This window comes from Odocoileus virginianus, chromosome 17 (genome assembly GCF_023699985.2).
Source record: "Odocoileus virginianus isolate 20LAN1187 ecotype Illinois chromosome 17, Ovbor_1.2, whole genome shotgun sequence".
Classification (NCBI taxonomy): domain Eukaryota; kingdom Metazoa; phylum Chordata; class Mammalia; order Artiodactyla; family Cervidae; genus Odocoileus; species Odocoileus virginianus.
Genome location: NC_069690.1, coordinates 20,098,323 through 20,122,423, shown reverse-complemented (window position 1 = coordinate 20,122,423; position 24,101 = coordinate 20,098,323). Strand labels below are relative to the sequence as shown.

The window sequence follows — 24,101 nt, the reverse complement described above, 5'->3', positions numbered from 1 at the left end:
CAGCTTTTCATTGGGCAATGGGACACTGCACAAAGCTCTTTCTTTCCAGCCCACAGGGAGCCCTGGCTTTGGGACCAAAGCGGGAGAGGTTGTCACTGCTGTTAAGAAGTTAGTCATCACAGAGAAGGAGAAAAGTTGTTTCTGGCGGCATCTGTCTGTAGAATTTGGGCATGGAGCTGGGGGTTCAGCATTTTACAGCAAGTCCAACTAGATTTCTATCTGGAGAAAAATTAAGACTTACCTTTTCAGTCTATTTCCAGTCCTTATGGCTGTTTTCATGGGAATACTGCTCAGAATATCTGGAGGCTGGCACCTTGGGTTTGTCACTTTGTCTCCTCCAGAGAAGTTGCGATGAAGTTAGACCTTCTCCAGGGATTTCTTTTTGACGGGGAGGGAAACTGAGGTAAACACTATAAAACTGTACATCAGACACTACCCATAGGCATGGCAGGCTTGTATCCTCCTGACTCAAGGCGGACTTTGTAAATCAACTTATCTTCAGGCCATGACCCAAATGGCTCTGTAGCTTCAGCAGGGTTTTGGGGACCTGCATAGGACCCATGGGATTTGTGAGTTAGGACAGAGGCAAAACCATGACCACTGGGCCCAGAGTGTCTGGTGGTGTAGGTTCTCCAAACTCAGTCTTTAGGGACCAGGATTCTCCAGGGTAGAGGACACAGTAGGTGTTCAGTAAACTGAAGAAAGCAGATCGAAAGGTGCTTTTAGTTTGTCTTTAAAACTTTGGGGGGGAGAGGAAACCAGAGTGACCAGTAGGGCTGGAAGAGGAGTCTTAATAGGATGAGATCTTGCCTACCCTGCCAAAGCCAGTCTAAGAGGCAGGCTCTGGGATATTTGTATTAGATCCAAGGTGAGAACTTTGCAGGATTATTCTAAGAAATTCTTTTTGTCTCTGTTGAAAAGAGGAGGCAGTACCTCAGTGGGCCTTGAACCAAGTTGGTGGTCTCATTTCCAGGGTGGGGCCTACGTGGTGAAGCTGCTGGAGGAGTTCGCCACGGGACCTGCAGTGCTCACTGTGGCCCTGATCGAAGCAGTTGCTGTGTTTTGGTTCTACGGTAAGATGCTTCCTTCCACCACATCCTTCCTACACCAGCCTATGTAGGCACCAGAATACACAAGGGCTGGATTCGTCAGAGAAAGGCAGGCCAGTGTACAAGACGTCACCTCCTGTGTGCCTTCTTCAGAAACAGGTCATCTTTTCCTCCAGACTCTGTAAAACAGATTGCCTAAGCTCCCTTGGAAGACGTTTTTTCCTTCTGAGTTTAAATGTTTACCCAGTGGACAGGCTGAAGTGGTTCCCTATAGCTTATCCACAGTGGTTGTTTAAGATCTGACAGGCTCTAAGAGTTGGACAGACAGCTAAGAACTAGTGCACAGTGAGTGCATCGGCAGAGTGTACGATATTCTCCTGTTACACAGAGTGGCCCCAATTTAAATTTCACAAGCAGGTTCTCCCTCCAGAGCCCTGAGACACAGTTTAGGAGCTTATCTTCCAGGCAAGAGGCCAGAGTGTTTCTGTTTGGATTATCTGTCTTGGTAAAACCTCCAGTTTATTCCCCTTCCCCCAGCTGTGGGATGGAATCTGATAAGGGTGAAACCACCAGGAGTGCAGAGTAAGCTGACATGGGTCCCTGGGCAGGGATCCCAAGAGCCCATGGGCAAGAATCAGGAGGGCACAGACAGTGGAAATGAAGAAAACCAAGTTCAGAGATCTTTAAAATCAAAAAGTGATCATTTTCATTCTGAATGTGTTTATTTTTCCAGTTCTATGATAGCAGAACAGCTTTAGCATGTAGATCATTACACATAACATGAAGAAGGGGGGGTCCCATGTTTTGAGTTATACGTGGGCCCGGTTTGGGGACTTTTTTGTGTGTTTGAAAGAAGTCCTCCCCACCCCCTCAGCACTTCAGAGAATCAAGTTCAAAGTCTGTGATGCTACAGACCTGTGGGCATTTTCAGGGAAGCAACCACAGAGTGCTCTTCCTTCCCCTTCTCCATCTCTCCCTAGTCGGAGTTCCTACTTCTCACTTCCCTGCCGGTTACTTTGTAGAGAAGAACCTTGATCTTGATCTGACAACATGAATGAGCAATAGTGTGGTTAGAATTTTCTCTTGAAAGTTTCTAGCATATGGTCAGAGTCAGTCTCTATCAAGTGGGTTCAACATTTTTAGACAAAGTTCAACTTCCTTTTCTACAGTAAGGATAAAATCAGATATATGGTGAAATCCTAGAAGGGTGCTGTGGGGCACCAAGACAAGGCTTTAGGTCCCTCCCCAAATGTCTACCAGTCCTCCCACTCTCTGTAGAAAGAGCTTTGCTTGCTATAACAAGTATTTTTGTGACATGTTCCCCGTCCCACTTTCAGGCCAGATTGGTGTCCCTGAGCCCCTCCCACGGAGAAATTCCAGAGTTGCTACTCTCTCTCAGACTCAGGGGCTAGGAGGGCAGTCTGTTTCCTCTCTTAGTCAATCTCCTTCTCTTTTGGATGACTGTAGGCATCAATCAGTTCTGCAGTGATGTGAAGGAAATGCTTGGTTTCAGCCCTGGATGGTTTTGGAAGATCTGCTGGGTAGCCATCAGTCCTCTGTTTCTCCTGGTGAGTTGTCATCTCCCTTCTCCTTCTGGCCCTGGAGAAAAGATTCACCCTCAAACACACACCACCACCCTCAAAGTTAACCACTCTTCTGGCTTCTGTCACATTATTTCATTGCTTCCCTGCTCCATGATAATAACACATAACATTCATTGAGCAAGAAATGCCAGGCCAGACTTTATGCTAAATTTATATTCACTGCTGCTTTTTTTTTTAATGAAAATGGGTGAATTTATTATGAATATGAAATCATTATATATTACACACACCAAACAGCAGAGTCCCCAAGATATATGAAGCAAACACAGATCTGAAGGGAGAACCAGGCATTTCTATGATTATACTTGAAAGCTTCAATCCCTGGTTTTCAATATTGGATCAAACTTCTACACAGGCAGTCAATGAGGAAAGGGAAGATAAACTCAGGTCTCAGTTCAGTTTTAGGTCTGAAGTTTTATGCCCAGGGTGAGGGCCTTGTTTGCCTTTCCTGAGTCTCAGCCCCAGCATCGTTCTTTCCCTGCTGGAGAACATGGAAGTGAACTGACAGACATGGCTTCTTTCCTCAGGGCACGGATCCAGTGTCTCTCCCTTTGAAAAACAAATGAAAGGATTTAAGTAGATTATCTAGAAGCACTGGTAATAATATAAATTAATAACCCATTTATGTCAAGACTTCTGCTTCTAGTAATGGCAGACTAGTGATCCAGACCAACCCTCTCACTGAAAACAGCTAAACTTTCTGGATTTAAAAATACATTGTGTTTTAAGTTTACCAAAAAGCAATAGCAAGATGTCAGGGTAATAAGCAACTACGAAGCCAAGATCTAGAGGAACACTGGAGCCCACAGCACATACCAGAGCCCCTGGCCCTGAAAGTATCTGCTGCTTGGGGCAAAGTTGGCTTTGGTTTTGGAAATCTCCGACGTCCAGGGAATGGAAGTCAAGGAGGGCTTCTGTGGTAGAGAGAGAGACGCATGTAGCATAACAGAAGCAAGAATGAGCACGCTGCCCATCTTACAGATGAATATCGAGACAGGCAGGTACACAAAGCACAAAACATAAAGGGCTGCCCTGGGAAAGTCAAAAAGAATGCAAAGGAGTTGTTTTGAAAGAAGGCACAGCTATATCCATGTCCTCTGAGGAAATGGATGGCCCAGATATCCTAATAAGCTGGACTGAAGGAACAGTCTCTGGCTCTAGAAGATCAAAAAGTTCCTTCCACCCTAAATTGAGTTACAGATAAATGAAAGAAGTGAGAGTAATCCCTGCTGATGTGCACGGAGTCACTTTACCCCAGGCTACCTCAGAGCACACTTGGGATGTTAGCAGGCGCTTATCCATCTTTGGGCAAACAGGCAACCCTTGGAGCTGAGCGCACTCATTTGACAATAGATGAATTCTATGTCTGACTCAAGATTTATGCCTAAAGAACTTTGGCGGGGGTCATCTTTAAGAAAATGAATACAGAATTACTAGGACACCTGTCAGGTCCTTCATGAGCAGCACAGTAAGTCCTAGTAGCCATGATAAATATTACTATTATTTTTTTGACCACACCAAGCAGCACGCGGGATCATAGTTCCCTGAAAAAAGGATTGAACCCAGGTGCCCTGCAGTGAAAGCACAGTATTAACCACTGGACAGCCAGGGAAGTCCCAATAAATACTGTTTTTATGCAATATTTTTAAAAAATCAAAACTAATGCAAAAAAAAAAATTACTGATGAACAAATTTCAGCATTTTAAAGAAACACAAGATCTGACCACATACGTGGCATGTCTCACCTCACTCACCCTAATCTGGTCCTATCAAGAGTTTGTCTTTTTAAAGTATTGCACTAAAATATTATTTCTTGATTACTGAACTCTGGCACCCCCTTAAATGCTGTATCCAAGGTGGGATACCTCATATGCCTTACTCTAGTCCTGGCCCCAGGCTTTTGGTATTTTCATTTCTGTGGTTGTCTGGCAAACTGGGTGAACACTTGGGCTACAATCAATGAGTTTCTGTGCTCAGTAAAATCCAGGTACAGATCTGGGTTCAGGCATGTGACTTATAATTTCTGTGATGTTCACTATACTCACTTCTTCTAAAGGTGCTTCAGGGCACAATTATGAGGCAAATCTGTCCCCCACTTCTGGGTTTACTTAACAGATCCCTTGCTCTAGGCTTTTTAAGGCTGCTTTAGGTAAACAATGAGTATGAGTAGCTTACTTAAAATATTCTTTTTCATTGAAGCCAAGTTATGAAAAAGAAAATATTGTATATGAGCAAAGGAGGTGGGAGTGTCTGGAGCAATACTTAGTGGCCACAGTGAGAGCTTGCAGCCTCCCTGGACTGCATGAGGTTCCACACATCTGACACCAAGATGAGACAAGTTACAGCAGACATGGCTCCTGACCAGACCCTACCTTTCCCTGTCCCAAAATCACCTTCCTTAGTAGCCTGGACTGGCTGAGGAGAGTCTGTCTGGAGAAAGGTTTGCGAATGGCCAGGCTCGTTTTGAAAGCTTCTTCCTGGACTTAGGATAGTACTGTGCCAAAGATGGATGTGTGTTTAACAGTTTCCCATTTTTACTACCTGAGGACAAAGAAAAAAAGATAAAAATAGACATTTAACCACACAAATAATTTACATTACTGTCTTCTTTATGACTATGAAATAATAAGATAAAATTAAATCAAGAGCAATAACAATTTCGGCACAGCGGTTACTAGGCAAAAACTGGCATTTACGCTGTCTCTGGAAAACAAACTGAAATAAGAAAACTCATAAACTGAGTGTTGGGAGTGCAGCGTGAAATTTTTCTTGGTTGAAATCTTCACTGAATTTTCAAGTAAAAAGTGTATTAAGCTGCTGTTTCCTTCCATTATTCCTTTCATTACACGGGCCAGTGGCAGGCAGGCATTTGTTGTCAAGATGCCTCATGGCAGAGCCATCCTTGTTGAAAGCCTAGTCCTTAGCTTGGGGTTAATATAAAGAGAGGGGAGAGAAGAAACAGGTACTCAGGAGTCTGCATCCTCTCCAGGTCTTGAGAACCTTATTATGTCTCCTGGATGTAGGTGCCTTCCATGTTACCAAAAACAATCAGCAGAGAAATGCAGGGGGAAATGAATAAAAACAAAGCAGAGAGATAGAGATGAAGCCCTAAAACGGGCAGGAGCCATGGAGAGGTTGCCCAGTTTATTCCTGCACCATCTGACAAACTGGGGCCTGAACTATACCTGATGGATGCCAGTCTCTTCTCCTTTGTATCTCCCCTCAGTAACTCACTGAGGCCTTGACATCCCTACCCTAGGGGTTGAGGTGGGGGTTGGGGACGAAAATCAAGATAAGCCCTTCTTTGTTTGCAGTTGAGGCACAGAAATTAGTGACTTCTTTGTGTCAGAGATCAATCTAGGATATCTCACCCTTAGGCAATTTCCTGAAATTATCTTCCCTTTAGCATTGTTGGCTTCCCCTGTGGCTCAGCAGGTAAAGAATCTGCCTGCAATGCGGGAGACCCGGGTTCGATCCCTGAGTTGGGAAGATCCCCTGGAGAAGGGAAAGGCTACCTACTCCAGTATTCTGGCCTGGAGAATTCCATGGACTATATAGTCCATGGGGTCGCCAAGAGTCAGACACGACTGAGCAACTTTCACTTCACTTTCTGCGGTATTAGGACTGTCTCTGTGTGGGTGTTGTGAAAATTTTTTTACTGTTTCTTGAAATTTCTGTTTTAGTTCATCATCTGCAGTTTTTTGATGAGCCCACCACAGCTACGACTTTTCCAGTATGATTATCCTCAGTGGAGCATCATCCTAGGTTACTGCATAGGAACCTCATCTTTCATCTGCATCCCCACATATATAACTTATCGGCTGATTGTCACTCCAGGGACACTTAAGGAGGTATGTGCTAGTTAGTGTGTGTGTGTTCTTTTGTGTGTAGGATGGTAATTGTTTGGGAAGAAAAGGGTTTTTTTCTTGTGCTCTATTCAAAGGAGAGAAGTCCACCACAAGGATTCACCAAGAGGCTCTCAGCCTTATATAATCATATAGCGACATCATTATGTAGCCTCTGATAGCTGCCACTGTCATCTCAAGGCATCTCCCATAAGCCTCAAGTATGAAGGGGAATGAGTGAGCTGTTGTTTGGATGCGCCACAGCGCACAGCCTGGTATACAGCATTCTAAACATTTTAGAAAACTACTTTGCCACCTGCATTCCACTGAGCACAGACATCAGATCAATGGTGTCTGCAGCAATAACACAAATTTGACTTAAGTAAATCCACTTAAGTAGAGAGTATGGTGGAAAATGTCTGTGGTCACTTTTCTAACAGCAATGTGATAAGGGCTGTTTCAAAAATCATCACTAAATAAGGGTGTTACAACAATATTATGTGTGTCTGTGTCAGTCGCTCAGTCATGTCTGAGTTTTTGAGACCCCATGGACTGTAGCCCACCAGGCTCTTCTGTCCATGGAATTCTCCAGGCAGGAATACTGGAGTGGGTTGCCATTTCCTTCTCCAGGGATCAAATCCAGGTCTTCTGCATTGCAAGTGGATGCTTTACCATCTGAGCTACTAGGGAAGTCCAATAATATCATAGTTTTAGCTTAAGTTACTGGAGTAGGGGGGGAAAAAAAGCTGCCAGTATAGCAGGATTTGTGTCAGTGAATGAATAGTGTGCGGTAAAAATTTCAATAACAACCTTATAATTTGTATAAGATTGTATATATTTTGAAGTATCTTCATGTAGATTATCTTACCTTGTTATCAAAGTACTTTGTGAGGTAGATGGGCAGGTATCCTTAGCGGAGATACTGAATCTGGGCATGCTGCCACTCACGGTTTCCTTATTTCAGTGACTTGTATAGGGACACAGTTTAGGGAGGCTCAGAATCCAGGGCTTCTGGTGTTTGGTCCAATGCTCTTTCACTTTCAGGTGCAGCTTCTCTTTTGTGTCCTCAGGGTACTAAGGTTTGCGGATGTAGAAATGGGCTCTAGAGGTTAGAAAGACGAGTTGTCACTTTTCATCCTGTGCTGCCAGAGTTAGTAGTTCAGGCCACCAGGATTCCCAGCAATGTTAGCAAAATTGAAAATGCTGGGTCGCTACTTGCTTGGTTGTGTTTCATGCCACAGCAGGGTTACTGTGGCAGGAGAGCCTGAAGAAGCAGCTGCTTACAGAAGCCTGTGGGTGGGTGCTTTTGTCAGAGGTGAGCTCAAAGGTGAAAAGTGGTATTTGGGAGAAAGCTAGAGGGACTGTGCTCTCTAACAACCTGAGATCAGAGCTGGGCTAGTCTGTGGGCTCTTAGAAGCAAAACTCATATTTGAGTTTATCACACTCATCTTCCTAAAACATTTCACAAGAAACATGAAGCAAGAGAGCCTGAGGCAATAAAACAGCACCTCTTTTCTGAGAACTGAGATTGCTTCTTTTTCCAAATAGAAAAACTGAATTCTAGGTGAACAGAACTCTGCAAGGAGTTACTAATTTCCTACACGCAGAACAGCCCTATTACAACCTCATTTCTCCCCAAGGGTCATGGATTCTGGTGTTGTCTGAAATACATGCTCAGGCAAGAGTCATTGTGTTTGCTCCTTCTTTCTGTTGGCTGTTCTTTATGGTAGTCATGATAGCCCACTGACCCCACTGACTCAAACCCAGAGGCCAAGGTCAGGATTGGGAATTCAGGTCAATAAAGTTCAGTATTCTTTGGTCACAGACTGTACTTCAAGTTTTGATTATCTTTCTTACAAATTCCCATTGGCCACAAGGAAATGCTACCCAAAGGTAGCATTAAGAGAGCTCAGATCCATTAGTAGTAGAGGTTAAGGTTGATTGTAGGGCCATGTTTGGCACAGGCCACCAGATGGGAAACAGTGGGTTAGGAAGCATCACGATACAGCCAGTCAGGGGGGCCTGGGAGGGAAAAGACTATGGCAAGTCACTTACCTTCTCTGGGCCTTAGTTTCTTCATCTTTAAAATGTGCTCACTGAACTGGATTAACATTTCCAAAGTGTGTTGTAAGGAGCTGTAGTTCCATGGGATATTAATTAAGTGTTTCTGCTGGGGAAAACGTTATATGGTCAAATAATTTTGCAGAATGCTGGATTAAGGCAAAGTTAAATAGGTCTCTTTATGACAGGACTTCTGAAAAGCCTTAACATGCCTATGTGCATACTAAGAGGAATAAAGCATGTTTTTGCCAAGCACCCCAAGGGACTATTAATTTTTTGTGAATACCAGACTTTATGGTCTGTAACATTCTATGTATGAGGGAGAGAGAACTCATATGACATTTTGGTATGGTTTAAAAAAAAGAAAATAAGAGAAAAGTAAATTTCTTAACTCTTCTGGGCCCTAGCCATATACAAGGCTGGAGTTTGTGGAGTAAGTCACCACCTGCTCATCTGTAATTTAGAGCCTTGTCACGAGCATCTGCAACCTAAAGTCTCAAGGTTGGAATCATCAGCTGGATTAGGTGACTGTCAGAGAAGTCCTTAGTGACCTGCAGAAAGACACTGGGAATATGGTCCCTAATAAATAAGCAATCATGAAGATAGTAACAGTGACCCACTGCTTGCATGAGCACCTTGCAGAAGGTCAGGGACTGGCAAATTTTGAGAGCAATAGTAGTCTGGCAACTGGAATGCTGCCCAAATATGGGAAATAAGTGGACCTGGCCTTTTGGGAGATGAGCAGTCAGAGGGCAGCAGAATGGGCAAGTAGAGATTAGAGGACAGAACCTTTCGTGCTTTTCACTGTGGGTCTTGCCTCAGCCATACACCTGACTGCTCTTCTCTCTCTGCACAGCATAGCTTCACTGAAGACTAGTTAGAGTGATGTGTCCAGTTCTCAAATAGCAAGGCCCAATTCTTCTTTATCAGTTATGGGTTACAGATTTATCTTTGGGAAAGAATGGTTTGTGAAAATTTGATTTCTATGACTAGACATGTCTGGGTTGCTGATGAGCACTGTAGTAACTCCTTTTTAAATGGATTCCCAGGGTGAGGTTTCGTTAAGGTCATCAGGAACACGTGTACAATTTTGTGAATTTCATTACCTATGAGAATGGGAACTTTTTAGAATTCCATAGGCCCTGCTCCTTAAGAATCAACTCCCAGAACCAAGAAATAAAAAAGATTAAAGGGGACTACATACTTTTTCAATCTACTTTCAGATCCAATTTTGCTTTGCTCACCATAGGTTCAGATTTTTGGCCATCAAAGATTTTACTGAGCAACTGAGTATTTTCTTTTCTAAACTTCTGCAGTGCTCCCATCTCTGAGCTGCTTCATGTCACCCTGATGCTAAGTTTTACAAGGCAGGCTGTATATTTCACACCCAAATCCAAGCATATTTCAGATCTGTCCCAAAGCTTCTGTGTACCTCAGCTGTTTCTACAGTAAAAATTCTTTTTCCTGTAATGAGTACTATGTCAAAATGAGATTGCTTTAGGGATGATGATTTGAATGGGCACATCTTTTAAAACTATGTAATAATTTGCACACTTGTATGAACTAACTACAGGTGAATTCATTAAGGCAGTGATAACATCTTGGCTGTTACAGTGACTGATGGCACCATGCACTGTGCCTGTAATATATATGCAGGGCACAGGAGCCTGGCTGAGGTGAGGGGAACCAGAATCCAGTGCTCACTCTGCTCCCCAAGCCCTCTGGGCCACATGGAGCCTCCTCTGCCCAGAGAAATGGATGTCCTTTCCCAGACCATCAAAGGCATATTATGGGCCAGCATTGGTTCTATTGAAGGGTCATCATTTTCTCCTACTAGTGTGAAAGTGACTTTTTACAGATGCTTTTATATAGTTCCTTTATATGGCATTTCTACCCATATTTGAGAACAAGCAAATTAGGGATTCCTTTCTTTTTAAAATTTCTTTCTTTGGCTGCACCTCATGGCATGCAGAACTTCCCTGACCAGGGATCAAACCTGCACCACCTGCAGTGAAAGCGTAAAGTCTTCACCACTGGACCTCCAGGGAGTACCCGGGATTCCTTTCTTAACAGAAGTCAATAACACTATTCCAATTTACTATTAACCACCATTTAAATGCTATTTAACCTTTAATATCAATGTTGAAAAAAACTTTAAGTGTTAAATTATAAGAATATTTATAACATCTTATCTTCTTCCTAACAGCGTATTATTAAAGGTGTCACCCCAGAAACACCGACAGAAATTCCCTGTGGAGACATCCGCTTGAATGCTGTGTAAAACATCAACAAAAGGAAGATGGCTTCCCAATAACCTCTTCCTCCAGTCCTGACAAGTCACACCTCGCCTTCTCCCTCTAAGTCCAGCTAAGCCTATCAATGGAAGGGCCTTCTTCATAGAGACACAGTCCCAAAAGACTATGGTGCCCAGATTCTTTCGGCCTCCAGTCACTTCATATGAAATCTCCAGGACATGTTACCACATTAGACTCTCTGATGCAGCTAAAGTGGACTGCTTTGAATGTGTGAGGCTGTGTATGGAGGTGATGAAAACCACCATGTCGTCATTAGGACTAGTTTAGGATCAAGTCTGTGAGTCTCCTGTCATTCCTTCTTACAATCATCAGTATCTAATATTGTTGCTTCCAAAGATTTCAGCTGTTCATGACTGCATAAACCATGTAAGAAAAAACAGGGATACTGTCTTGCTAGCCATATGTTTTATGAGTAGCAGAGAATCCTATAGCTGGAGTCTATTAGAACCCCGTAACCTGTGTGTTGCTGTGGAGTCAGGAGAGGAAGGTGTAAGAAGCTAAAGTGAAAAATAATGTGTATGTGTGAGCATGTGTGTACAACTGTTCCAGTGTATCCTTACCCGTTACAAACTATATGAATTACCTCTAGTTTTTTTTTTTTTACATTAACAAATTCCACCTACAGAAATTTGTATGTATGTTATTTGAAGGGTATAATGACGACGACAGGCTCTGCCACCTATTCCTTTTCCAAGGACACTGCTTTAGCCCATATGCTTTCCTCTGTGGGCTGGCCTTCAGTATTTGCTGCACTTCACTGCCATCTTCCTGTCTCTCTCTACTAAACATACAGGGTAACAGTCCACAGGCTAATCTGGCCTATTTCATTAGTCACTGTGGCTTGGCTGTGAACTACTTTGAAGATGAATATTGATAAATGCATTTTCAGTGTTCAGTTGGCTATCTGGTTTAAGCTCTATCCACTTCAAATGACTGAGTTTGACCACTAAGGTTATTTTGCTTTGTGAAGACTAGATAAATCTAATTCTCACAGGGTGTAGAGGTCTGACACCCTGACCTAAACCAAGGTCCTCCTCAATCCAAAAGTAATTAAGAGAGTCTGGAAGTGAACCTCCTCCCAACTCATTGACTTTTCCTGGGTGGCTATCAGGATAGTGGGCCCTCCAGATAATTTTCAAGATTGAGTCTAAATAAGGCTGACTGGAAAAGGGACACTTAAGTTAATGACATTCATCAAACCCTTAATACAGATCTGGTAAACGTAACTTCAGTAGCTTGGGACAGTCAGATGCATAGGTAGAGAAGCAAATTTTACCTTGTAGTGACATTTCCTTAACCAAAACCTTAACGGCAGTAAAGCCTAGTCAATGATAAAAGGACTCAATCTTCTGGCCCCATATCACATCAGTCCTCTACATGAATCTAATTCAATCCTAACAACCTTACAGAAAGAAGATCCCTATAGTAAAGGCCTAATTTCATCCAATTATAGATCTTTCTCCCTTGGCTTCCTTTCCCCAACAATATTCCCCGGCCATCTTCCTGTATTCCACTACATCCTTCTATTTCTGATGCCCTGCTTTCCCCAGTGGGGTATTTTCCCCATAGATGTCAGCTGCTGAGAAATTTCCCAAATCAGAGGGAAAGAGAAAGGGGATTTAAAATGATTCTTAGTGACCTACCTTATCTTTGCTTTTTCATTCCTTCTTGCTACCTTATGTCCATTCTCTTTGCTTTCTAGAGTGCTGAAAGGAGAGAGGTAATGTAAGTGGCAGTGTATTTGGTGGTAAATAGCTTTGCAAATTTTAAGAATTTGCTTTATATGGATTCTCCCCCTCTCACACATGCTTATGCATTTTCCAAAGATACCATTTTTTAAACAGCACTTTTTCAAAGAGTTTTGTCAAGCCAGGTGTTATACAGGTGTTTTGAAAATTTTCAAATGTCACTAGACTTTTAAAAAATCCAAAATCTCTCTTCAATATAGTCTGCATTTACTTGATTCCTATTTATTAATACTACTCTGAATATTTTTTAAGGAAAACTCAGTTGGTAGACCTACTTTAAAATAATCTTTTAAAGACCTTTTACATCTAATGTAGCATTTACATAAAAGTAAAAAATAAAAATGGAATGAATTATAAAGTGCTGAAGTTAATTTCTTTTCTGTAATTAGTAAGAAATAACCAAGGAAAAGACAAGACACAACAAAAGAATGGAGGCCAATTCAGTTGACTGAGATTGTTCCTATATGTTGATATGTAATGGAGTCCAAACAATTTATCTCCATTCCAAAAAACTTGAAACCCATTTAAAACTTATTCCATTTGTTGTGTGGAATGCACGACTTGTAACCTAAATTCACTGCCCTAACTGCCCCATCTGGAGATGGAAGCAAAGACCCCTACAAACCCACCCAGTCAATCAATGTATTAGCTCCAAAATCATATGACAGATCAAATAATGAATCTCAAAGTAAGGCAGTGATTCTGTGAGATTAGTCACTCTTTCACCATCCCCTCTTTTTATGTAGCTTGTTAATTTGGTGCCACCAATGCCAAACTTTTAAGTACAAAGTTCCATTTAACTCATCCACCCCCAATCTCCTGAAAAGGGAGATTATTCTCCTAGAATTAGAACCATGTTCTCTCTGAAAAGTAAGAAAGACTGACCTGGTATGTTCTATCTGTTGTACAGTTGATTTGGAGGTCACTGTCAAAGCAAAGCTTAAAACCACGGAATGCAGCGGCTTAACTGTGCTGTTCTTACGTATCTTAAGACAATCCTTAGCTATCCAACGGTACAATCCATGCCTGGTTCCTTTCGTAGTATGTCTTTCAGCTCATAAATCAACACCTGGTGCTTAGGGTATCATTAAAACAAGGCAGTATTCAGAAGGCATCTTCTCCTTTTTTTTGGTCAGAGACAGTTGGGAAGAGCAGTAGATCCCTCAAAGAGACTATTACAACCTGTCATCACCACAAAGCAATGAAAACAATAGTCCTACGCAAAGTAGGAAGTTGTATACTTAGTCATGGAGCTCACCCGTTACTTAAAAACACAAGGAGAGTTACACAAAAGGCTCTAAATTAGGAAGGTGAATTTAGAAAGGGCTTGCAAAGTATGCTGGAGACTGAAATTTATAAATCCAAATACTGAAAAAAAAAAAAAAAAAAAACCCAAAATAAAACATTAAGACAAGGAATATCCCTATACTGTAGAAAGTTTTCCTGGCGAAACATTCTAAACTTTTTTCTTCAGTATCACAGATAAGTCAATGACATTTACTAAAATGTGTCTTGTTTAGTTCCATGGAAGGACTATTTCAAAAGCTCTAAATCTTTTTTTTTGTTATAGTATCACCTTTCCCCTTCATTGCTTAACTGTCTCTAAATTTCAATAATGGAACAATGTTTTGAAGTTCAGATAACTACATTAGAGGGCAGAAACAAACCTAGTTACTTTCTCTACTCTTCCTGGGATCTAGAAATTTCTAAAGAAATATTCCCTCTCCTAGAATGACATAATATTCCTCTCAATTTTTAAATAGGCATTTACTACAATGGAAAAGATGGAATCTTAAGTATGCCTTTGCTTATGTAACATATAGTTGGAATCCATTCAGTACTGCTTCTACATGAGGTGTATCAAAACAGAAATCTTTTTTTTTTTAATGATTCACAATATATTTCAATTGAAATTTAAGCTTGTATTTCTCTTACCAGCACCTCATAATATCCATACCAAACTGCTTTACCACCAATCAAGTTTTTATTTCCTTATCAAAACCAGATTATCTTCACTGACCAAATCTACTTTGGAACCAGTGTGCACTGGTGGAGCACATCATCAGAAAAAAGTTTTATGTCTGCTAAACTAAGAACCTTATCATTTAGGAGAGAGAATAGGTGGTTTCAGTCCTTCAGTTCTACAACTGAAGACTCCAATTATAGTTATCTATTTCTAACAAATTGTAAACACTGACAGTTCAAACAACATTTAGGAAATAGGAGCTAGCCCATCGCTAGGCTTAAAATGCCTGAAGTGACATACATCAAAAAAATCTCAGAGAAATGCTGAAAATAAAGGATGAATGAAAGTCAGTGCTATACATCAGCTGTGTCCAACTCTTTGCACTTCCATGGACTGAAGCCTGCCAGGCTCTTCTGCCCATGGGATTCTCCAGGCCAGAATACGGAAGTGGGTAGCTGTTCCCCTCTCCAGGGGATCTGCCCAACCCAGGGATCAAACCCAGGTCTCTTGCACTGCAGACAGATTCTTTACCATCTGAGCCACCAAGGAAGCCCCAAATACCTAAATTTCCATAAACAAATAATATTTGTTAATTTTTTTAAAAAGCTACTTGATTCTTACTCTAACATGACAAGTATACCTTATCATAAAACTTGATACATGAAAAATGCAAAGTTTAAAGGATAAAATTAGGGACTTATGTAAAATAAGAATTTGCAGTTATTTCTCCAGTAGCATTTAAATATGATCTGATTTACAAAAAAATGTTTTCAGGATACTTTGTGTTGAACGTATCAATGGTAGTGATTTAGTTGCTAAGTTGTATCCGACTCTTGGGACACCATGGACTGTAGCCTGCCAGGCTCCTCTGTCCTTGGGAATTCTCCAGGAAAGAATACTGGAGTGGGTTGCCATGCCTTCCTCCAGGGGATCTTCCCAACCCAGGGATCAAATCTGGGTTTCCTGCATTGCAGGCAGATTCTTCACCAACTGAGCTATAAGGGAAGCCCTGAATGTATCAATGGGGTGCTTCAAATTCTGGACTATATATAGTTAACTGAATTATATAAATGGTACTTCATTTCCCTCATCTTTAGTTTCTTCTTCCACATTATCTATAGCCAAGAATAAATATTTCTACTATTCACCTCTGTCAACTGTGATTATATGAAATTGTCCAATGTTATTTTTTACATGAGACATTTATATTTAAACTTCAGTGACAGAATTAAACCTATTTATACAAAATAAAGAGTCCCCTCTTTAAGATGCATAAAATGCCCATGTACTCATTTATGCAATTTAGTCATAGATGTTCCAAATTATATTTTAAGACATCAGTAAATGCCTTTTGTTGTTAACTACTACTATAGTAACTCTTAACATCATGATGAATAGACTGTCTCATTAAAAAGAAGAAAAAGCAGAGTGAAACAAAACTCCCTTCCAAACTCTTAAGGTTAAAAGAAAAATCTTTAACTGTGTATTGTCAAAACATTCCCCAAAACATCACTGCATGTGATCTGCAAATACTTAGCATCAAAAGTACCTAGAATTAGAGATATTAAATTTCGGTAGAGCAAAATGAATTATTATAATCTGTGTAGAGCTTCAGTTTATAATGTATCAGGCTTCCCTGGCGGCTCAGATGGTAAAGAATCTACCCACAATGCAGGAGACCTGGGCTCAATCCCTGGGTCGGGAAGATTCCCTGGAAAAGGAAATGGCAACCCACTACAGTATTTTTGTCTGGAGAATTCTGTGGACAGAGGAACCTGGTGTACTCAAGTCATGGGGTCACAAAGAATCAGACACAACTGAGGTGACTAATACTTTCACAAACATCATCTCACTCATCATCAGAACTATGTGATAGATGTCATTTCCCCAGTTTTGTAGATAAGGAGCATGAGATGCAGAGTGATTAACTGATTTATCCAGGTTCACAAAGCTGGAAAGTTCCAGAACAGGCCTTATACCTAGGTTTTTTGATTGCAGGTCAAAGATTATTTGCATGAAAGTAGCTCAGTCGTATCCGACTCTGCGACCCTGTGGACTTTACAGTCCATGGAATTCTCCAGGCCAGAATACTGGAGTGGGTAGCCATTTCCTTCTCCAGGGAATCTCCCCAGCCCAGGGATTGAATCCAGGTCTCCTGCATTGCAGATGGATTCTTTACCAGCTGAACCACAAGGGAAGCCCATTATTTGCACGTCTATCTTTAAACACATCATCCATATAAAACTCATAGAAGAGAGCATAGACTAAACATTCTCTGACATAAATCGTACCAATGTTTTCTTAGGTCAGTCTCCCAAAGCAATAGAAAGAAAAACAAATGGGAATTAATCAGACTTAGAAACTTCTGCATAGCAAAGAAAACCATAAAATGAAAAGACAACCTATGAAATGGGAGAAAATATTTGAAAACAATGCAACTGACAAGGGTTTAATGTCCATAATACATAAACAGCTCATACAACCCAATTGAAAAATGGGCAGAAAACCTAAATAGACATTTTTCCAAAGAAGACATACACATGGTCACAGGCACATGAAAAGGTTCTCAACATCACTAATTATGAGAGAAATGCAAATCAAAGCTACAATGAGGTACCATTTCATACAGATCATACAATCAGAATCGTGACCATTAAAAAGTCTACAAGTAACAAATGCTGTAGAATGTGTGGAAAAAAGAATCCTGCTACACTGCTGGTGGGAATGTAAGTAGCTGCAGCCACTATAAAAAACAGCATAGAGGTTCCTCAGAAAACTAAAAATAGAATTACCATATGATCCAGCAGTCTCACTCCTGAGCATATATCTAGACAAAACTACAACCCAAAAAGATACATGCACTCCTATGTTCAAAGCAACACTATTCACAACAGCCAAAGACAGAGACAATATCCAAGACATGGATACAACCTAAATGTCCATTGACAGATGAATGGATAAAGAAGATGTGGTACATATATACAATGGAATACTACTCAGCCATGAAAAAGAACAATGCCATTTGCAACAACATAGGAAAGACAAATACCATATGATACACTTACATATGGAATCTAAAATATGGCACAAATGAACCTATCTACAAAACAGCAACAGGCTCACAGACATAGAGAACAGATTCTGTTTTCCAAGGGGTAGGGGGAAGGGAAAGGAATAGACTGAGAGTTTGGGTTAGTAGATGCAAATGTTTACATTTAGAATGGGTAAACAGCAAGGTCCTATTGTACAGCACAGGGAACTATATCCAATCTTCTGGGATAAATCATAATGGAAAAGAATACAAAAAAGAATGTATACACACACACACACACATATATATAACTGAGTCACTTTTTTGTATAGCAAAAATTAACACCTTAAAAATCAATTAAACAAATATTTAACTAAAAAAAAAAAAATCATCATCCACAGAAGCCAAAATAAACAGTACTGGAACAAGAGTAAACAAGTGGAAGGAGAAGGAAAATTAAGATAGTGAATTACAGAACAGTTGTTTACCAATTCACACAATTAAAGTCCATTATTTTAGACCTCAACTATTTAAAAGAACACATACCTAGCAACACATATAATGAATCCCTTATTTATGTTGATCCAAATAACTTATTATCATTATCCAAGAACTGCTACCCTGTGCTCTAGTATGACAACTCTAACAAAGGAATTCAATTCTTCATCAAAGCTGAAGACTTTTAGCCTGTCATTCATGGTCTTCCATGATCTCACCTGAAATTTTCCAGTTCCATTGTACTACGCCCCTCTGTGTATGCTCAGTCTATGCTTTTGCAGTATTTGTCACTGTCATTGATAAGACTTAGTACAGAACCTCTATATATGGGACTTCTAATAAATTGTGCTGTATTTTTAACAGTGTATTAAACAAGACATGTTCATAAATAGACTACCCAGTCCTCTAATTTTTTTTATTTAGGGTATCTCCATCTTTTCACCCTTAGCTAAAACTCAGTTATACACATAACTAATTTACTATCTTGCTAAGGTTTCAGAAAAGAGGAATGATGGCATGACACAAGTGACACTTTAAATGTGACACTTTTAAAATATAAGCATCAATTAAATGGTACAAATGTTATCACAATTTTTATTTTCATTTAAGAGAGGTATGTTGTGAGCTAAAAAGCTTAGACAAGATGCGTGATCTATATTTTACACTTTAATACAAATTTAAGGACAAAAAGTAAAATGATATTCTCCATTCAAATCCACATTATTTTTATCTGAAACACAGTATTTATAATATAAACAGCTCCTGCAACAAAATCAACAATAGAGTTGTTTAAATTATTTTTTAATGGTCATAGTAGAGCCAATTTTCCTCATATTACCTATGAGGATTTAGCATTCTCTTTAGGTTACTTGAATATAACCAAGAAGGTCATACTAATAATATTACATATTAACTTAAACATTCAAGATAAAAGGACTGACTTCTGACTTAACCTAAACCCAAAATGAATTTTGAAAATATATTTTAAAATACCCTCCCAACCACTCTTAACACATTCCTTTATGTGTTCACACAGCATGTTTCAGGAGTTGTAATTTTCTGTGCTTCCATAGGTCTTTCTACTGAGGCAGTCATCAATCATCTTCTTTCTCAATATATGTCTTTGCGTTAATCCTTGCCATTTGCCGGGCCAAGTATCTGTCTCTTGCTGACATTACAGTTTCTTCATTGCTCCGCTTTGCAAACTTGTTCACTGTCTCATGTGGCCTCTCTTGTTCTTTGCCTGTATCTTGGCATTCCTCTGTGATTCTGTGTTTTGCTCCCAATGATGCTTCAGAACTAGGGGGTTTCTCTGGGTTTCTTTCTTTGTCCTTTTCCATGTCTCTCATTTTACTGGCTCTTTCCTGGTTAAGAAACCTATCCTTTGCCCTAGAATTTGGGCTGCTTTCCTTTCTGTCTCGATTTCTTTCTGAAGATTCAACACTGCCTTCTTGTTTTTCTCTATCTCTGTATTTATCACTGTTTTCATATCTTTCTTTTCTTGCTTTCACATGCTCTTCCTTTTCTTTGCTTTTCTCTTCCTTCTCGCATCCTTTCTCATTGTGTCGGTCATAATTATTTCGTTGTCTCTGTCTTTCCTGTTCTCTGGAGGGATATTTCTCCCTGTCTTTCTCCCTTTTCCATTCTCTGTCATTTCTTTCTCTCTCATCTCTTCCCCTCAGTCTCTCTTCTTGTTCATGCCTCTTCCAGTGTGAATCTCTGTGACTGGACTCTCTGTGCCTACGGGAATCCTTTTTTTCTTTTCGAGAATCACGGTCAGTGTAATAGCTGTCCTGCTCCCTGGATGGTCTCTCTTGGTGTTGACCTTCCCTTTTCTCACGTCCTCTTGACTTGGAACTTTTTGTGTGGCATTTGGTACCATGTTCTCTTTCCTCACTAGATGACGGTGAGTGGGTAGGATTCCTGGGATGCTTGGAGTCATTTTGTAAGGTCTCTGTGCCCTTTCCCCTTCTGCAGTTCACTTTATTTTCCTCTGTTTCATCATTCTCACTGCTCTTAGCATCAAAGTCACTGTCTGCATCTGGGTTTTCCTCTACTTTCACACCAGTTCGGCTAATGCAGTTCTCATGAGGTATTCTGCTCTCTGAACTTACTTCATCAGAATATCCTTTTGATTTCTCTTCTTTTATCCCAGACCTTAAGAAAAATAATATAACACAAGTGCCACATTATTAATTATAATAAATAAATTCTATAAATAAATTCATAGAACTTTTATCAGTACTTAAGTCAATACACTTACAACTGTATATGCTTTCTGATTATCCCAAATTCAAAAAGGTGCTGATGTCTATTTACCTGGTAAACATCTATCATTAATATATTCTAATCATTCAGATTATTTTCAATATTGGTAGAAATGAAAAAGTGAAAATCAGACCTTCTGTATAGACCACTAGATCCTTCAGGTAGGGGTCTGTGGAAGGTCTTCCTTTTTGCCAAACATAGACAACAAATCATTAGGAAAAGGCATATTCTGGAATAAGTACTAGTTTTCAACAAGAAGTTCAAGTTGTGGCTCTCTGATGGATTTTTTCTTTCTTTCTAAAAAATACTTAAAATAGTCCTGGAAAAAGATGAAGATAAATTTTTTTCATCACAAAATGGTGACAAAATATAATTCTAAGTATCACTAAATAATCCTTCTCACGACTGAAAAGGCATCAGCCTCCTGCTATACACCTCAGCATCTATTACAACAAAATGGAAATATGTGAATCCATCCAGCTATTATGATCAGTTACATTAACACTGTTTATACCACCTACATTTTCCCAGCTGATAAGCATGGTTAATTTACATTACTCACACACTCATTCTCAGTAATCACTTATTCATCACACAAACAAAGCAACAACTATGGTTCTCAAGGAACTGCTTTCCTTAGATACAAATTTAGGACAAATTTTACCTTCAAATATATATTATAGCATGATAATTTCACTATTCCTATATCTTATAGGCTTCCCAGGTGGCGCTAGTGGTAAAGAACCCACCTGCCAATGCAGGAGATATAAGAGACGCAAGTTCAAACCCTGGGTGAGGAAGATCCCCTGGAGAAGGGAATGGTAACCCATTCCAGTATTCTTGCCTGCAGAATCCCACTGCCAGGCTCCTAGGACAGAGGAGCCTAATGGGCTACGGTCCAAAGGGTCGCAGAGAGTCAGACATGACTGAAGAGACTTAGTATGCATAACATCTTATAATTTTATTCAGAATTCCTCCAGCCCTTCCTTTCTAGACCAGCGCTAACAGAAATGCCAACAGAAGTGAGGAACTCCCTGGTAGTCCAGGGTTTATGGCTCAGTGCTTTCAGGGCCGAGACCCAGGTTCCAACCCTGGTGGGGAATTAAGATTCCACCAGCCGCACAGCATAGCCAGAAAAAAGTCTACAGAAATGGTAATGTCCATATTTGTGCTGTCTAATATTGTAGCCACTAGCCAAATGTGAGAATGGAGTACTTGAAAGGTGACTGATGTGACCAAAATTTTAGATTTAATTTAAACAGTCACATGAAACTAGTGGCTACATATTGGATAATGCATTTCTAAGGCCCTGACTCTGTGAATCTTTATGTTTTACAGAGGCTAGGTCCTATTTATGAAAAGATACACTTCTCTTTTTATACACTATCTGAACATGCATGCAGAATTACTATAATAAAAATACCTTAAACTAAAGGTTTTTTAATTCAGTTCAGTTCAGTTGCTCAGTCGTTTCCGACTCGTTGCGACTCCATGAATCGCAGCACACCAGGCCTCCCTGTCCATCACCAACTCCCGGAGTTTACCCAAACTCATGTCCATCAAGTTGGTGATGCCATCCAGCCATCTCATCCTCTGTCATCCCCTTCTCCTCCTGCCCCCAATCACTCCCCGCATCAGGGTCTTTTCCAATGAGTCAACTCTTTGCATGAGGTGGCCAAAGTACTGGAGTTTCAGCTTGAGTCCTTCCAATGAACACCCAGGACTGATCTCCTTTAGGATGGACTGGTTGGATCTCCTTGCAGTCCAAGGGACTCTCAAGAGTCTCTTCCAACACCACAGTTCAAAAGCATCAATTTTTCGGTGCTCAGGTTTCTTCACAGTCCAACTCTCACATCCATACATGACCACTGGAAAAACCATAGCCTTGACTAGACGGACCTTTGTTGGCAAAGTAATGTCTCTGCTTTTTAATATGCTATCTAGGTTCGTCATCACTTTCCTTTCAAGGAGTAAGGAAATTTTAATTTCTTTTAATTTCATGGCTGCAGTCACCATCTGCAGTGATTTTGGAGCCCCCAAAAAATAAAGTCTGACACTGTTTCCACTGTTTCCCTATCTATTTCCCATGGAGTGATGGGACCTGATGCCATGATCTTAGTTTTCTGAATGTTGAGCTGTAAGCCAACGTTTTCATTCTCCTCGTTCACTTTCATCAAGAGGCTTCTTAGTTCTTATTCACTTTCTGCCATATGGGTGGTGTCATCTACACATCTGAGGTTATTGATATTAAAAAGCTGTAAATCTCCAGTTATTCATTCAATTAGGTCAGGTCTGGCTAACAACAAAATATGCAATACTACAGTCCTCTACTTCCAGGGAGTTTAAATGATTGCGGGATCACATCAGAAATCAAGGGCAGTATCCTTCTTCTGGAAGGGCTTCCCTGGTAGCTCAGACGGGAAAGCATCTGCCTACAATGTGGGAAACCTGGGTCGATCCCTGGGTCGGGAAGATCCCCTGGAGAAGGAAATGGCAACCCACTCCAGTATTCTTGCCTAGAAAATCCCATGGACTGAGGAGCCTGGTCGGCTATAGTCCATGGGGTCGCAAAGAGTCAGACATGACTGAATGACTTCACCCCTTAATCCTTCTTCTAAATATTCCATATGCCACATCTCACCTGGCTTCACGAAAGCTGCATGTAGGTACTTCCTCTTCACCAACTGCTTGATTTAATAGGTGCCTATAAAATCCACTGAGATCTCTCTGCTTGGTTACATCCAAACGTGCTAAGAGAATGAAAGCAGAAGTGAGAATAATATATTCAAAGAGGCAAAATGTAGTTCAGTTTTACAGGCACAGATATAACATGGTGTATAAACTGGTCTCTAGATCTATATAGTCTGCAGGCCAAATCTAGCCTGCTGCCTTTTTTATCAATAGATTTTTACTGGGATGTAGCCCTGTTTATTTACTATCTCGTCCTGAGTGGTGCTCTAGATGAACACATAGTACATGCTGAAATCAAGTCTTACACATGTGGTTTTCTTCCATTTAAAGTTGGTAAGCCAGCCCAGGTTGGATACAAGACAAGTGCTCGGGCCTGGTGCACTGAGAAGACCCAGAGGGATCAGATAGAGAGGGAGTTGGGAGGGGGGATCAGGATGGGGAATACATGTAAATTCATGGCTGATTCATTTCAATACATGACAAAAACCACTACAATATTATAAAGTAATTAGTCTCCAATAAAAATAAATGGGAAAAAAAAAGTTGGTAAGCACTTGACAAATAAGCTGTTTATAATTACATATTTTACTTTGATCATGAGAAATGACCATGAGTAGAAAGTACTGCAGTAAAGCATTAAGATATTTTTTGGCCTCTGCACATCTTTGTTCTTTCTTGAATTAAAGTTATTCTTTTTGTAAATGTCTAGTTAATGTAAATGTCCTTGGGTGATGTTAGTTTTTTCATCCTAGGAAAATATAACTAGGATTTAAATCTCAGTTTATATTCCCTTTGACAAATGCTGTGCAGTTATGCCTTGTAATTGATGTTTTTACATTTGAAATCATTTTCTAAGGCAGTGACTTGTGATGATTACAGTTTTAAGCAACAAAATGAGATATGATTAGAAAACTGAATAGATATAACAGTTACCAAGAGTACAACTGTGTTTTTACCTAAATTCTTCTATTTTATAACACTATATAACATCATATACCTTGTACCCTGTAGTCACATACATAAAT

At 40.2% G+C, this 24,101-nt stretch overlaps 2 protein-coding genes across 5 annotated transcripts in view; one reads left to right on the top strand and one right to left on the bottom strand.

Moving 5' to 3' along the window:
• SLC6A4 (solute carrier family 6 member 4) overlaps window positions 1-12,980 on the top strand; it is a 38,961-nt gene extending 25,981 nt beyond the window's left edge. Inside the window, 4 exon segments of the mRNA XM_070478803.1 lie at window positions 974-1,073; window positions 2,517-2,617; window positions 6,337-6,504; window positions 10,766-12,980. Coding sequence (XP_070334904.1) covers window positions 974-1,073; window positions 2,517-2,617; window positions 6,337-6,504; window positions 10,766-10,840 — 444 coding nt within the window. The 3' untranslated portion in view covers window positions 10,841-12,980.
• Window positions 12,981-18,683: 5,703 nt separating this feature from the next.
• Window positions 18,684-24,101, bottom strand: part of NSRP1 (nuclear speckle splicing regulatory protein 1) — a 45,558-nt gene continuing 40,140 nt past the window's right edge. For all 4 annotated transcript variants that reach the window (XM_020886826.2, XM_020886827.2, XM_070478805.1 and 1 more), the window contains 2 exons: window positions 23,027-23,135; window positions 18,684-20,274 (listed from right to left, as the gene is read on the bottom strand). In XM_020886826.2, the coding sequence (XP_020742485.1) occupies window positions 19,212-20,274; window positions 23,027-23,135 (1,172 nt within the window). In that variant the 3' untranslated portion in view covers window positions 18,684-19,211. The remainder of the gene's footprint in view (window positions 20,275-23,026; window positions 23,136-24,101) is intronic.